General features: G+C 49.6%; 1 protein-coding gene across 4 annotated transcripts in view; it reads left to right on the top strand.

Moving 5' to 3' along the window:
* Positions 1-17,578, top strand: part of NAV2 (neuron navigator 2) — a 426,783-nt gene that overhangs the window by 335,282 nt on the left and 73,923 nt on the right. For all 4 annotated transcript variants that reach the window (XM_083164058.1, XM_083164057.1, XM_083164056.1 and 1 more), the window contains 3 exons: positions 5,205-6,234; positions 11,900-12,012; positions 17,172-17,280. In XM_083164058.1, coding sequence (XP_083020184.1) covers positions 5,205-6,234; positions 11,900-12,012; positions 17,172-17,280 — 1,252 coding nt within the window. The remainder of the gene's footprint in view (positions 1-5,204; positions 6,235-11,899; positions 12,013-17,171; positions 17,281-17,578) is intronic.

Raw genomic sequence — 17,578 nt, 5'->3', positions numbered from 1 at the left:
ATAAATGTATGTAAAACATATTACTTAGACAGGAAAGATGGGCCCCCTTCAGCTCTGGGCCCCATAGCAGCTGCACCCCTTGCACCTAAGGTAGTTATGCCTTTGGTGTAGAGTCATGTAGGGTGGGGGCAGAGTGTTGGGGTGGAGAGTGCTGTGCAGTGGGGGCAGAGTGCTGGGGTGGAGAGTGCTGTGTAGTGGGGGCAGAGTGTTCGGGTGTAGAGTCATGTAGGGTGGGGGCAGAGTGCTGGGGTGGAGAGTGCTGTGCAGTGGGGGCAGAGTGCTGGGGTGGAGAGTGCTGTGTAGTGGGGGCAGAGTGTTCAGGTGTAGAGTCTTGTAGGGTGGGGGCAGAGTGCTGGGGTGGAGAGTGCTGTGCAGTGGGGGCAGAGTGCTCAGTGTAGAGGACAAGGGGTGGAGAGTTTGGTAGAAGTACAGTACATCTAGCAGAGGGTGGAGAGATTGATGTTTCACTGCTGAATGTTACAGAGGAGATTATATGATGAGACTGGGGGAAGAGGAGGTGAGTAATGTTTGAGCTGAACAAGTGCTGGTACTTTATTACCAGAGAGCCGAGATAATTCTGTATTATCGTATGATGTTTTACAAGTGCAAGTAGAGTAGTTCTAATAATGACACAGCCATGTGTGTAGTTACAGGGGTGCTTGTGTGTGTTGTGTTGTGTAAGAGAGGAATGTGTTGCTGGAACTAAACCACACAGTACAGGTCACTTACCTGTTACACTGGTTATAGGTGTTTAGTAGCCCTGTCTGAGTGTTACCCCCTGTCCCTAATTTCCAGGGACAGCTGCACACTCTCAAGTTTTGTCCTTGAAACTTTTTAGCCTTGAAAAGGTTTTTTTTTCTGTTCCCACCAGTTGCCCGACACCAGCTCTGTTACTGCTGGATGTGATTCACTCTGAGCTAATCACAGTCTTTTTACTCTGGATCCATACATTCTGTGTTTTTGTTTTCATTCTTTAAATAGCAATAGAAGTACACTGTCAGCCTGCATCTCCTGCACATTATTCTTAGCTGTCACCCTTCAAATCTTTATCTCCTTTTCAAAACCTCTCTGCAAGGCAAACAAGTATGGCTGCCAGTAATACTCACAGACCAGCAATGATGACATCATTAGGCTCTGATACGTTCAGACAAACCGCTGCTGGATTTCTACAATCAAGCCCTGTATAGTGCTCCTATCCTGGGTTCAATAGCCACCTGGACCCTTTATTTAAAACAGAAGAGTCCTGTGATTTTTAATATATGATCTTTAACCACCAGACGATATCAGCCTAACATACTAGTATAGATGGCGAATGGAGGGGGACAATTGATGTGCTCGATCTTCGCCTTCCTGGCACCTACAAGCTTGGGGTCTCCCTCCCTTTAAAAGAGGGTTCCTCTTATTTGAACGTTGTCTTTTTTTCCGTCTGGTTCCTTGGAATTTTACAAAAAAGAGAAATGCATTGCACATACAGTAGCTGCTGTACGACGGGCTGAAAGCAAGGTAGAGGCAGTTTATATTTTATATTTTATACACTATTAAATCTACACCAGCTGTGGATACAAGCGTAGTTCATTGAGGTCGCACAGATACCCCCTCCCCTCCCGACTGCCCGGATGACATAGAAGTAATTGTGCAGTGCGTATGTGTCATCTGTACTTAGCACTTACAATCCGTCTCATCATAATCCCCTGCCGGGTGTTTAGGGTAACTTGCCATCATTCCAGATTTGTTTGAACAATTGATATTGTATGACTTTGTTTTGAAGTCGCCTTTATATATTACATTGCACCTTTAAATACTTTATATGTGAAGCAGAACGTTGGCAGCTGGTGTCGGGCCAGGGAGATATTAAACAGTTCATACAAGATAAAAGTTTAGGAAGAAATCGTGGATGAGGCGTAAATCATTGCCCAGCCTTTCATCTCCGCATACCCCTCCCCCTTTATTCTGCTAAGCACCGTCTGATATCCTCTACAAAGGCCTGTGGTGCATTTATTTATAGCTGGGGATTTTCTCCCATCTCGGAAGCAGTTGTCCCTGTATTACAGGTAGAAGTGATTCTGATCTGCGGTTCTATTTCCTGGATTTATTTCCAGAATCGTAACCCCGAAAGGAAGAGGGAATGACCAGAAAAACAGATGTCGCCCATTTGTGTTAAGCCCTCTCTGGCTTTGCTGTGTCTGGTTTGGTAATACTTTCACTTGTAGTAAAACACTTTACACACTGGCCCAGTATATTGCCACTTAATTCGTCGTTACCGCCTCCGTTTCCTGGGCTAATGAGGTGCGAGCGGGGATGGTCCACGCGTTGTCACTTCATTCCCGAGTCACAGTGTTGCAGCCTGGGACCGGGCGCTTGTATCTGCAAATATCACATTTTAGTAAAGGAAATGAGACCATTATTGGTGTGTTCCTCCGATCTGTCTGGCTACTGGGGCCTGTTATCTACATGGCGGAGTTACTCCGTTCCGCGTGTTAATCTTGCCCGATAGTGTCCTTTACACACCAAACTATCAAGTGTATAAGTCAGTTCTTAATGTATTTTACTTTCGTTAGAAGGGATCTTTGTTTTCTTGTAGACCGGCAGGAATTCTGCTACTGTTCAGAATAATGTATTGGTAGGGGGCGCTGTTCAGCTATCTCTGGCCAGTTTATTATTTACTGTAGGGCTGTTTCTGTGCTACACGGATCTCTTTATGGAGGCAAATGGCAAGTTTTTGCATACTGCACACACACACAAGCGACTTGACTATTCTAGTTGGAAATGCACTAAAGCTTCTTAAAATGAAAACGGATTCGGTATTTTATTTTCTTGGATGGAACGATAGTCAGTATCAGTATCTGATAATCCTGTACTGATCGGGCCTGCAGCCCCCAAACTGGACAGGGGATGTGCTAGCGGCACACCATGGTGTGTGCGGCGTTCAGAACAGCTGCTGTTACATGAGCAAGGCGGTGCAGAGCATCTGAAGGCCTGGATAAGACCCTGTGATGTGCAGTCTTACCGCTGTGATGCGCGGTCTTATCGCTGTGATGCGCGGTCTTACCGCTGTGATGAGCGGTCTTTCCGCTGCGGTGCGTGGTCTTTCCGCTGTGATGAATGGTCTTACAGCTGTGATGCGCGGTCAAATAAAACCTGTAACCTCCAGATCTGGATGCACTGTTGTTCCTGATGCCCCACGCTGCCCCACACTGCTCACAACTCTGCTACACTTCCCCTGTGACCCAGATAGATGTTTATGGAGCAAGTTGTTGTAGCAACCGGTCCGTCAGCCTACTGCCTTTCTTTTTTTCTTTGCAAGAATGTTATCTTCAGGGCACAATGATCCTGTAGCTCGCCAACTGTTGTGGAACTACAAGTCTCAGGAAGCCTACCTGGGCTGAGGGTAGTTCTGCAAGTTGCCTTTCCTCTTGCAGCCTTTTACGTAAGATTCTAGGGCACAATTCAGAATCTGCCCCGACTGGGAAAATCGCTCAACATTAAATGATTGTCCCGTAAGTGCCGAGTAAGTCACATTGCCACGCAGAGAAAGAGGTCGCTGGTGACGTCAGCGGCCCTCTCTCTTAACGGCCCAGAAAACGCTGGGTTACCACCCCAAAATGCCTTCAGGGTGGCACTGCCTTCGTGCACATGCGCAGTCACCCGATAATCGCTCACGCTGCAAATTCACAGCACAGTGAACAGGTCTGAATCGTGCCCGTAGTGTACACTGTACTTAGATTGTAAACGTGCGAGCAGGGCCCCCCTAGTGCGGCAGAACTGCGCTGTTAATAAATAAATGAAACCTTTACTAGTTAGCGGTTCCCCTAGTTGCAGGGACTGCAGTTAGTCCTCCTTCTATGGGGATTCTTATGTTAAGTAACCGATCTCCACCATTTACATGGTTACTTATTGCCTAGAGGAGAGTCCGCCCCTACTCTAACATTAGGAAGATCCCAGCGGGAGCCCTCGGGAAGATGTGTATGCTGCTGTGACACTGGGATGGATCAGTTTGGTGAGGTTATCGCTACCAGGTCAAAGCGGAGCGGCAGAATGGTTCTCATGGCGTTTATAGCTTAGAAGAGGCGCTTGGCTTTTCCTTAATATGCTAAGAAGCATCCAGTATATGTTCTGTCCTGTTCCGCTGCATGGACGGACTGCGGGGAACCTGTGTCTCTCTGCAGGAATGCTGCCAGTTCAATATTTGTACAGTGCATGTTAATCAGAAACAGGAGGGCTGCACACATGTTGCTTATTGACTCTTGAATTTGGGAGAGAACGGATCGGGCCGCTCAACAGCTGAGAAAAAGCATTAACGTCTTTTATTTTGTTTACTTTTTAGGGCGTGTGATCTGTTATAAATTCATTATTCCCACCCTGAAAGAGACATTGGGACTCATTTTGAGTTGGGATACGGCAACTAGGTCGACAAGCATTGGGTCAACACCACTAGGTTGACAGGCAACAAGGTCGACATGAGTTTAGGTCGAGATGGGTCAAGGTCGACATGGGTCTATGTCGACAGGGCTCTAGGTTGACACAAGCATTAGGTCAACATGGGCAAGGTTGGCAGTCAAAAGGTCGACATGGGGGTTTTCACTGTATTTTGAGCAGACATGTGCCGACAGGCGGTATTTCATGCCCTACCATCCACTAGGGCGTGGTGGGAGAATAAAATAGTGCAGCGAGCGAAGCGGCGCACTTCAAACTGTGTCCATGTCGACTGTTGACATTCCTGTCAAAATACAATGAAAAACCCCATGTTGACTTTTTGACTGTCGACCTTGCCCATGTCAACCTAATGCTTGTGTCGACCTAATGTCCTGTCGACCTTGACCCATGTCGATCTTGACCCATGTCAGCCTAGACACATGTCGACCTAGAGCCATGTCGACCTTGCTGCCTGTTGACCTAGTGCTGTCAACCCAATGCTTGTCGACCTAGTTGTTGTAGACCTAACAACCAACCCCCTTTGAGTTGGGGGGGCGGGGGTGATAGCAGAAAAAGCAACTTTGCACCAGGGTAAAACCAGGCTGCGCTGCAGGTGGGGCAGGTATAAAATATGCAGTGAAAGCGTCCAAACTTAAATCATCTAAATAGCAGTGTAAACATTACAGTAGGGTTTGTCCAGGGGCAAAGTTATAATATTATAATAATCTTGATGGTGTAAATGAACTGTTCTGATGTTGAAATTAATCTGAATTGTTTTATTTTCCCTGCAGAGCCAGCAGAGGGCGGTGTGTCACATCTGAGCGGAATACACGAGAATGGCTCCTCTGTCTCCAGTAACAGCTCCTCCGCAATACCCCAGCCAAACTCTACCAATAAACCATGGAGGAGTAAATCCCTTAGTGCAAAGCACACGACAACGTCTTCCGTACTGTCCGTCAAGCAGCCCGTGCCGGATAGTCCTAAACAACCGCAAGAACCTCTAAAGCCTGCTCCCAGCAGCCAGAAATCCATGCTGGAAAAGTTGAAGTTGTTCAATAGTAAAGGGGGCACTAAAAGCACTGGGGGTACACTCGAGGGGTCTCGGGATACCAGCTGCGAAAGACTTGAAACCCTTCCCAGCTTTGAAGAAGCCGAGGAAATGGAGAATACTGTAAGGAATGCCAATAGTACAAGTCCGTCATCCAATAGCCCTAAGATAGCCCTAAAGGGTATCGCTCAAAGGACCCTTGGCCGGGCGTTGACCAACAAGAAGAGTTCTCCAAAGGGCAGTGAGAAGGACAAGCAGAAAGAGAAGGATAAAAACAAAGAGGTCTCTAAAAGGATGTCGGTTACTGACAAGCCAGAGGTGAAGGACGATCCCAAGGATGAAGCTGTCCAGGCCCCAGCTGACATGCCAAAAAAGTCCTCCAAGATTGCCAGCTTCATCCCCAAAGGGGGCAAGAAGGAAACCTCTGCTCCTTCTCACAGCGGCATACCAAAACCAGGGACAAAAACCACCCCAGGGAAATCCTCAAGTGCCCCAATGTCTGCCAAGGAAGGGGAACGAAACCGGAGCGGGAAGACCGGTTCTGGGCTATCCCTCCAAAAGCCTCAGCTGGACAACAGAAACTCCAGCTCTACGTCCAGCTTGGCCTCCTCCGAAGGGAAGGGCATGTCTACCGCAGGGGGTGGCCAGCCAACCAATGGGACTAGTAGTATTACACAGACGACGGCGAGTAATACAGTCAGCGTTCAGCTACCTCAACCACAGCAGCAGTATAATCACCCAAACACGGCCACCGTGGCACCCTTCATGTACAGGTAAGACGTGCGTGGTCGGGATTCGTGGTGCTTGGGTAATGGGCCACCATTCCTTTTGGTTGTTTCCTGAAATGTAAAACACATTTTGAAGAGCTTCTTCCCCAGGAACACTGTGCTTGGTTTCTGCTCTACCATTAGACCGTAGCTCCATTATTTATTTATTTATTTATTAACAGTTTCTTATATAGCGCACACATATTCTGAAGCGCTTTACAGAGTATGGTAGAACATTCCCATCAGTCCCTGCCCCAGTGGAGCTTACAATCTATATTCCCTACCACATGTACACACACACACAGACATTCTAGGGTTAATTTGTTAGGAGCCAATTGACCTACCAGTATATTTTTGGATTGTGGGAGGAAACCGGAGTACCCAGAGGAAACCCACGCAAGTACTGGGAGAATATACAAACCCATGACCTCAGCGCTGTGAGGCAGTAATGCTAACCATTACACCGTCCGTACTGCCCCGTATATATAACACATGGTGGGAATAGAACCCATGACCTCAGTGCTGTGAGCCAGTAATGCTATAACCATTACACCATCAGTACTGCCCTGTATATATAACACATGGTGGGAATAGAACCCATGACCTCAGTGCTGTGAGGCAGTAATGCTAACCATTACACCATCCATACTGCCCCGTATATATAACACATGGTGGGAATAGAACCCATGACCTCAGTGCTGTGAGGCAGTAATGTAACCATTACACCATCCGTACTGCCCTGTATATATAACACATGGTGGGGATAGAACCCATGACCTCAGTGCTGTGAGGCAGTAATGCTAACCATTACACCATCCGTACTGCCCTGTATATATAACACATGGTGGGGATAGAACCCATGACCTCAGCGCTGTGAGCCAGTAATGTAACCATTACACCGTCCGTACTGCCCCAAATTTAAAAACAAATTAATTCGTGAATCTCCATGGCCATGGTCTAGAGATACTGCCCCCGCTCTCAGCCTGTTGTCAATTATCATGTGTTTGTATGCACTGAGCACAGCAGATAGTGGGAGATTTGTTGGAACAAGAGGGACCCCCAAGTAAAATCTTTCTTTCTCCTGTGCTTTTCACTGCTTGGAAAATAAAACTAGATCAACAGACCAAATAATTAGGATCCCGTGCTGAATTCATGAGCAGAACGACTGGGTTTCCCTGTGTCTCCAAACTGGGTGCGGATGAGGCTCGGTGCGAGGCCCACTTCGGTGTCTATATTTATTCAGTTTGTGCTGATTCCAGTCAGGGCCGGTGTAAGGCTTCTCGGCACCCTAGGCAAAACTTCAACCTACCGCCCTCCATCCTGCAGCCAATACCCACTTTCTAACCCCTTAAGGCATACTTGCCTAACATTCTGGAATGGCAGGGAGTCTCCCAAAAATTGTGTGGTCGCCTGCTTTCCCTGGAGGCATCCCTTTGAAACCCATGACAGAGTGCAAGGAGGAGGAGGCAGTAGAGAAGTATGCCTCAAGGGAAAGTATGGTGGTGAGGTCTTAAGGTGCCCACACACTAGAAAGATCTGCGATCTTAAGATGTGCGCATAAATTAGCCTTCAAATCTTTTGCCTGTCCTGGAATAAAGATTTCAGGCAAGCGCACATCTTTACCAAAGATTTCTCTTAAGATCCTGTGTGCAATCCTATGGATCTTTTGTTAAATCTTCTGATCTTTCGTGCAGCACGTAAGATCAGAAGATTCAGCTAAAGATCCACAGGAGCACGCATCGGACCGATATCGGACGATTTTCGACCGATTATCGGTAAACATCGGACGATATATCAGCCGATTTATCGGAAATCGGCCAATCAGCCCAAAAATCGTTCTAGTGTGTGGGCACCTTTAGAAGTCCCACAGCAGCCACCTGCATTATCTACAACAAGGATCCTCATAGACATCATTGATTTTTTTGATAGGCAGTCTTGGTGGCGCCCCCCCAGATCCTGGCGCCCTAGGCAGCTGCCTAAAGCTGCCTAATGGTGGAGCCGGCCCTGAGTCCAGTCTTCAGTCCAGATGTGATGCCCGTTCCCAGGAATTGGCTGGAAGGCATAGGGCAGCTAGGGGTGATAATAATTTCCGGGTGCACCTCAGAGTACAGAGACTAGGAAATACAATGCTTAACCCTACGCTACAGCCGGGAACTGTGAACAACCTGTGTAAATAGTCTGGTTGAACAAATCAGCTTGTATGACCATAGTAACTTTATATTCACGGTTTGTTCATCTCTGTTTCTTCAACCACAGCTCCCCCTGGTGGCAACTGCCTGTATCAGCGCCGCACACATGAATAGCAAGTTGCTTATTTATATGGCTACAGAATCTCTATGACACAACTTAACAACTCTAATTTAATAATATTGCTGAAAATGTATTTAGATATATTTTATTGTATTTTTTTAATTTGAAACAAATCTCGCATACCTTACTCTTGCCAATGGCATTCCAGGGATGGCGGTGATGGGTCACATAGGATCAGTCTGGGGCAGGGATGGCGGTGATGGGTCACATAGGCTCAGTCTGGGGCAGGAATGATGGTGATGGGTCACATAGGCTCAGTCTGGGGCAGGGATGGAGGTGATGGGTCACATAGGCTCAGTCTGGGGCAGGGATGGCGGTGATGGGTCACATAGGATCAGTCTGGGGCAGGGACGGTGGTGATGGGTCACATAGGATCAGTCTGGGGCAGGAATGGAGGTGATGGGTCACATAGGTTCAGTCTGGGGCAGGAATGGTGGTGATGGGTCACATAGGCTCAGTCTGGGGCAGGGATGGTGGTGATGGGTCACATAGGCTCAGTCTGGGGCAGAGATGCTGGTGATGGGTCACATAGGCTCAGTCTGGGGCAGGGATGGCGGTGATGGGTCACATAGGCTCAGTCTGGGGCAGGGATGGTGGTGATGGGTCACATAGGATCAGTCTGGGGCAGGGATGGCGGTGATGGGTCACATAGGATCAGTCTGGGGCAGGGATGGTGGTGATGGGTCACATAGGCTCAGTCTGGGGCAGGGATGGTGGTGATGGGTCACATAGGATCAGTCTGGGGCAGGGATGGTGGTGATGGGTCATACAGGATCAGTCTGGGGCAGGGATGCTGGTGATGGGTAACACAGGATCAGTCTGGGGCAGGGATGGCGGTGATGGGTCACATAGGCTCAGTCTGGGGCAGGGATGGTTATGATGGGTCACATAGGCTCAGTCTGGGGCAGGGATGGTGGTGATGGGTCACATAGGCTCAGTCTGGGGCAGGGATGGCGGTGATGGGTCACATAGGCTCAGTCTGGGGCAGGGATGGTGGTGATGGGTCACATAGGATCAGTCTGGGGCAGGGATGGTGGTGATGTGTCACATAGGCTCAGTCTGGGGCAGAGATGCTGGTGATGGGTCACATAGGCTCAGTCTGGGGCAGGGATGGCGGTGATGGGTCCCATAGGCTCAGTCTGGGGCAGGGATGGTGGTGATGGGTCACATAGGCTCAGTCTGGGGCAGGGATGGGAGTGATGGGTCGTATAGGCTCAGTCTGGGGCAGGGATGGTGGTGATGGGTCACATAGGATCAGTCTGGGGCAGGGATGGGAGTGATGGGTCATATAGGCTCAGTCTGGGGCAGGGATGGTGGGGATGGGTCACATAGGCTCAGTCTGGGGCAGGGATGGCGGTGATGGGTCACATAGGCTCAGTCTGGGGCAGGGATGGTGGGGATGGGTCACATAGGCTCAGTCTGGGGCAGGGATGGCGGTGATGGGTCACATAGGCTCAGTCTGGGGCAGGGATGGTTGTGATGGGTCCCATAGGCTCAGTCTGGGGCAGGGATGGCGGTGATGGGTCACATAGGATCAGTCTGGGGCAGGGATGGTGGTGATGGGTCACATAGGCTCAGTCTGGGGCAGGGATGGGAGTGATGGGTCGTATAGGCTCAGTCTGGGGCAGGGATGGTGGTGATGGGTCACATAGGCTCAGTCTGGGGCAGGGATGGGAGTGATGGGTCATATAGGCTCAGTCTGGGGCAGGGATGGTGGGGATGGGTCACATAGGCTCAGTCTGGGGCAGGGATGGCGGTGATGGGTCACATAGGCTCAGTCTGGGGCAGGGATGGTGGGGATGGGTCACATAGGCTCAGTCTGGGGCAGGGATGGCGGTGATGGGTCACATAGGCTCAGTCTGGGGCAGGGATGGTTGTGGGGGTCACATAGGCTCAGTCTGGGGCAGGGATGGTGCTGATGGGTCACATAGGATCAGTCTGGGGCAGGGATGGGAGTGATGGGTCACATAGGATCAGTCTGGGGCAGGGATGGTGGTGATGGGTCACATAGGATCAGTCTGGGGCAGGGAGGGCGGTGATGGGTCACATAGGATCAGTCTGGGGCAGGGATGGTGGTGATGGGTCACATAGGATCAGTCTGGGGCAGGGATGGCGGTGATGGGTCACATAGGATCAGTCTGGGGCAGGGATGGCGGTGATGGGTCACATAGGCTCAGTCTGGGGCAGGGATGGCGGTGATGGGTCACATAGGATCAGTCTGGGGCAGGGATGGCGGTGATGGGTCACATAGGCTCAGTCTGGGGCAGGGATGGGAGTGATGGGTCTCATAGGATCAGTCTGGGGCAGGGATGGTGGTGATGGGTCACATAGGATCAATCTGGGGCAGGGATGGTGGTGATGGGTCACATAGGCTCAGTCTGGGGCAGGGATGGTGGTGATGAGTGACATAGGCTCAGTCTGGGGCAGGGAGGGCGGTGATGGGTCACATAGGATCAGTCTGGGGCAGGGATGGTGGTGATGGGTCACATAGGATCAGTCTGGGGCAGGGATGGTGGTGATGGATCACATAGGCTCAGTCTGGGGCAGGGAGGGCGGTGATGGGTCACATAGAATCAGTCTGGGGCAGGGGCGGTGGTGATGGGTCACATAGGCTCAGTCTGGGGCAGGAATGGAGGTGATGGGTCACATAGGATCAGTCTGGGGCAGGGATGGTGGTGATGGGTCCCATAGGCTCAGTCTGGGGCAGGGATGGCGGTGATGGGTCTCATAGGATCAGTCTGGGGCAGGGATGGTGGTGATGGGTCACATAGGATCAGTCTGGGGCAGGGATGGTGGTGATGGGTCACATAGGCTCAGTCTGGGGCAGGGATGGTGGTGATGGGTCACATAGGATCAGTCTGGGGCAGGAATGGTGGTGATGGGTCACATAGGCTCAGTCTGGGGCAGGAATGGAGGTGATGGGTCACATAGGATCAGTCTGGGGCAGGGATGGAGGTGATGGGTCACATAGGCTCAGTCTGGGGCAGGGATGGTGGTGATGGGTAACACAGGATCAGTCTGGGGAAGGGATGGCGGTGATGGGTCATATAGGATCAATCTGGGGCAGGGATGGCGGTGATGGGTCACATAGGATCAGTCTGGGGCAGGGATGGCGGTGATGGGTCACATAGGCTCAGTCTGGGGCTGGGATGGTGGTGATGGGTCATACAGGATCAGTCTGGGGCAGGGATGGCGGTGATGGGTCACATAGGCTCAGTCTGGGGCTGGGATGGTGGTGATGGGTCATACAGGATCAGTCTAGGGCAGGGATGGCGGTGATGGGTCACATAGACTCAGTCTAGGCCAGGGATGATGGGACATGTTGGCTGAATCTCTCTGTTGTTTTCTCTGGGTTCTGCAGGTCTCAGACAGACAATGAAGGCAATGTCTCTGTGGAGACCAGCACAGGAGGAATACACATGGAGCCCACACTTTATAATAAAACAGCCCCTCCATGTCTGGAAGATCTCTCAGGTAAGTCCTACACCTGCTGTATTATATCCATTGTATATACCCAACAGTGTTCTGTACACAGAGCTCTGCCCCATTCACTTGTGAAACCACTGTGACGTATAATGCACTGGGACATAGATGCAGTACACAGAACCCACTTACTGGGACTTAGATGCAGTACATAGAACCTACGTGTAGTTACTGGGACATAGATGCAGGACACAGAACCCACTTACTGGGACTTAGATGCAGTACATAGAACCTACGTGTAGTTACTGTAACATAGATGCAGGACATAGAACCCACTTAAAGCAATATAGATGCAGGACACAGAGACCACGTGTAGTTACTGGGACATAGATGCAGGACACAGAACCCACGTGTAGTTACTGGGACATAGATGCAGTACATAGAACCTACATGTAGTTACTGGGACATAGATGCAGGACATAGAACCCACTTAAAGCAATATAGATGCAGGACACAGAGCCCACGTGTAGTTACTGGGACATAGATGCAGTACACAGAACCCACTTACTGGGACATAGATGCAGGACATAGAACCCACTTAAAGCAATATAGATGCAGGACACAGAACCCACGTGTAGTTACTGGGACATAGATGCAGGACACAGAACCCACGTGTAGTTACTGGGACATAGATGCAGGACACAGAACCCATGTGTAGTTACTGGGACATAGATGCAGTACATAGAACCTACATGTAGTTACTGGGACATAGATGCAGGACATAGAACCCACTTAAAGCAATATAGATGCAGGACACAGAGCCCACGTGTAGTTACTGGGACATAGATGCAGGACACAGAACCCACGTGTAGTTACTGGGACATAGATGCGGGACACAGAATCCACGTGTAGTTACTGGGACATAGATGCGGGACACAGAATCCACGTGTAGTTACTGGGACATAGATGTGGGACACAGAATCCACGTGTAGTTACTGGGACATAGATGCGGGACACAGAACCCACGTGTAGTTACTGGGACATAGATGCGGCACACAGAACCCACGTGTAGTTACTGGGACATAGATGCGGGACACAGAATCCACGTGTAGTTACTGGGACATAGATGTGGGACACAGAATCCACGTGTAGTTACTGGGACATAGATGCGGGACACAGAACCCACGTGTAGTTACTGGGACATAGATGCAGTACATAGAACCTACATGTAGTTACTGGGACATAGATGCAGGACACAGAGCCCACGTGTAGTTACTGGGACATAGATGCAGTACACAGAACCCACTTACTGGGACATAGATGCAGGACATAGAACCCACTTAAAGCAATATAGATGCAGGACACAGAACCCACGTGTAGTTACTGGGACATAGATGCAGGACACAGAACCCACGTGTAGTTACTGGGACATAGATGCAGGACACAGAACCCATGTGTAGTTACTGGGACATAGATGCAGGACATAGAACCCACTTAAAGCAATATAGATGCAGGACACAGAGCCCACGTGTAGTTACTGGGACATAGATGCAGGACACAGAACCCACGTGTAGTTACTGGGACATAGATGCGGGACACAGAACCCACGTGTAGTTACTGGGACATAGATGCGGGACACAGAATCCACGTGTAGTTACTGGGACATAGATGTGGGACACAGAATCCACGTGTAGTTACTGGGACATAGATGTGGGACACAGAATCCACGTGTAGTTACTGGGACATAGATGCGGGACACAGAACCCACGTGTAGTTACTGGGACATAGATGCGGGACACAGAACCCACGTGTAGTTACTGGGACATAGATGCGGGACACAGAATCCACGTGTAGTTACTGGGACATAGATGCGGGACACAGAATCCACGTGTAGTTACTGGGACATAGATGCGGGACACAGAACCCACGTGTAGTTACTGGGACATAGATGCGGGACACAGAACCCACGTGTAGTTACTGGGACATAGATGCAGGACAAACAACCCACGTGTAGTTACTGGGACATAGATGCAGGACACAGAACCCACGTGTAGTTACTGGGACATAGATGCGGGACACAGAACCCACGTGTAGTTACTGGGACATAGATGCAGGACACAGAATCCACGTGTAGTTACTGGGACATAGATGCAGGGCACAGAGCCCACGTGTAGTTACTGGGACATAGATGCAGGACACAGAATCCACGTGTAGTTACTGGGACATAGATGCAGGACACAGAACCCACGTGTAGTTACTGGGACATAGATGTGGGACACAGAATCCACGTGTAGTTACTGGGACATAGATGCGGGACACAGAACCCACGTGTAGTTACTGGGACATAGATGCGGGACACAGAACCCACGTGTAGTTACTGGGACATAGATGCGGGACACAGAATCCACGTGTAGTTACTGGGACATAGATGTGGGACACAGAATCCACGTGTAGTTACTGGGACATAGATGCGGGACACAGAACCCACGTGTAGTTACTGGGACATAGATGCGGGACACAGAACCCACGTGTAGTTACTGGGACATAGATGCAGGACAAACAACCCACGTGTAGTTACTGGGACATAGATGCAGGACACAGAACCCACGTGTAGTTACTGGGACATAGATGCGGGACACAGAACCCACATGTAGTTACTGGGACATAGATGCAGGACACAGAATCCACGTGTAGTTACTGGGACATAGATGCAGGGCACAGAGCCCACGTGTAGTTACTGGGACATAGATGCAGGACACAGAATCCACGTGTAGTTACTGGGACATAGATGCAGGACACAGAACCCACGTGTAGTTACTGGGACATAGATGCGGGACACAGAGACCACGTGTAGTTACTGGGACATAGATTCAGGACACAGAACCCACGTGTAGTTACTGGGACATAGATGCAGTACATAGAACCTACATGTAGTTACTGGGACATAGATGCAGGACATAGAACCCACTTAAAGCAATATAGATGCAGGACACAGAGCCCACGTGTAGTTACTGGGACATAGATGCAGTACACAGAACCCACTTACTGGGACATAGATGCAGGACATAGAACCCACTTAAAGCAATATAGATGCAGGACACAGAACCCACGTGTAGTTACTGGGACATAGATGCAGGACACAGAACCCACGTGTAGTTACTGGGACATAGATGCAGGACACAGAACCCACGTGTAGTTACTGGGACATAGATGCAGGACACAGAACCCACGTGTAGTTACTGGGACATAGATGCAGGACACAGAACCCATGTGTAGTTACTGGGACATAGATGCAGTACATAGAACCTACATGTAGTTACTGGGACATAGATGCAGGACATAGAACCCACTTAAAGCAATATAGATGCAGGACACAGAGCCCACGTGTAGTTACTGGGACATAGATGCAGGACACAGAACCCACGTGTAGTTACTGGGACATAGATGCGGGACACAGAATCCACGTGTAGTTACTGGGACATAGATGTGGGACACAGAATCCACGTGTAGTTACTGGGACATAGATGTGGGACACAGAATCCACGTGTAGTTACTGGGACATAGATGCGGGACACAGAACCCACGTGTAGTTACTGGGACATAGATGCGGGACACAGAACCCACGTGTAGTTACTGGGACATAGATGCGGGACACAGAATCCACGTGTAGTTACTGGGACATAGATGCAGGACAAACAACCCACGTGTAGTTACTGGGACATAGATGTGGGACACAGAATCCACGTGTTGTTACTGGGACATAGATGCGGGACACAAAACCCAGGTGTAGTTACTGGGACATAGATGCGGGACACAAAACCCAGGTGTAGTTACTGGGACATAGATGCGGGACACAGAACCCACGTGTAGTTACTGGGACATAGATGTGGGACACAGAATCCACGTGTAGTTACTGGGACATAGATGTGGGACACAGAATCCACGTGTAGTTACTGGGACATAGATGCGGGACACAGAACCCACGTGTAGTTACTGGGACATAGATGCGGGACACAGAACCCACGTGTAGTTACTGGGACATAGATGCAGGACAAACAACCCACGTGTAGTTACTGGGACATAGATGCAGGACAAACAACCCACGTGTAGTTACTGGGACATAGATGTGGGACACAGAATCCACGTGTTGTTACTGGGACATAGATGCGGGACACAAAACCCAGGTGTAGTTACTGGGACATAGATGCGGGACACAGAACCCACGTGTAGTTACTGGGACATAGATGCGGGACACAGAATCCACGTGTAGTTACTGGGACATAGATGTGGGACACAGAATCCACGTGTAGTTACTGGGACATAGATGTGGGACACAGAATCCACGTGTAGTTACTGGGACATAGATGCGGGACACAGAACCCACGTGTAGTTACTGGGACATAGATGCGGGACACAGAACCCACGTGTAGTTACTGGGACATAGATGCAGGACACAGAACCCACTTACTGGAAAATAGATGCAGGACACAGAACCCACGTGTAGTTACTGGGACATAGATGCAGGATTTAGAACCCACGTGTAGTTACTGGATGCAGGACACAGAACCCACGTGTAGTTACTGGGACATATATGCGGGATACAGAACCCACGTGTAGTTACTGGGACATATATGCGGGACACAGAACCCTCGTGTAGTTACTGGGACATAGATGCAGGACACAGAACCCACGTGTAGTTACTGGGACATAGATGCAGGACACAGAACCCACGTGTAGTTACTGGGACATAGATGCAGGATTTAGAACCCACGTGTAGTTACTGGATGCAGGACACAGAACCCACGTGTAGTTACTGGGACATAGATGGGGGACACAGAACCCACGTGTAGTTACTGGGACATAGATGCAGGACACAGAACTCACTATAGATAATAGAAGATATTACAGGACATAAGACATACTGCACTTTATAGTGTGTATGATAGGAACAGGGCAATGCCCGTGGCTATAGATGCTTCCGGATAATGAAGACTGCCACGTGTGGTAATTCATGGCCACGTGTAAGCCACATGTCCTATTATCTGCACACAAACACAAAGCCTCTGTTATGTGTAGAATTTATACAATTTGGATTGTAGATTAGATCTGTAGGGAACAATATTCTGCTCTGTATGCCAGGGACGCTGGTCCAGCACACAGACACACACATTGCTGGACTATGTATATGTGTGTCATTCCTCTCTTCTCAGGGGAAGACCCTGAAACCCGGAGATTGCGAACTGTGAAGAACATTGCGGATCTGCGACAGAACTTGGAGGAAACGATGTCCAGCCTCAGGGGAACTCAGGTCACTCACAGGTATGAACGTAACCGTACGTACTACAGTCTACCGCAAGCAGCTCCCTATGTGCCCTCCGCACCCACTGTATGTTGGTATACCCATATTGTCGTCCGCGTAGCTCACTGACCCATACGCACACAGGGCCTGATTCACAGTGGATCACAAAGCAATTATATTCTCTAATTGACAAAATCAGGCTGCACTGCTGATGGGGCAGATGTAACACGTGCAGAGAGAGTTAGACTTGGAGTTATTTTGTGTCTGTGCAGGGTTAATACTGGCTGCTTTATTCTTACACTGCAATTTATATTTAAG

The sequence above is a fragment of the Crinia signifera genome, chromosome 11 (genome assembly GCF_055691185.1).
Source record: "Crinia signifera chromosome 11, ASM5569118v1, whole genome shotgun sequence".
In the NCBI taxonomy this organism is placed as follows: domain Eukaryota; kingdom Metazoa; phylum Chordata; class Amphibia; order Anura; family Myobatrachidae; genus Crinia; species Crinia signifera.
The sequence above is the reverse complement of the archived record's forward strand: the minus strand, read 5'-3'. Positions and strand labels throughout refer to the sequence as shown.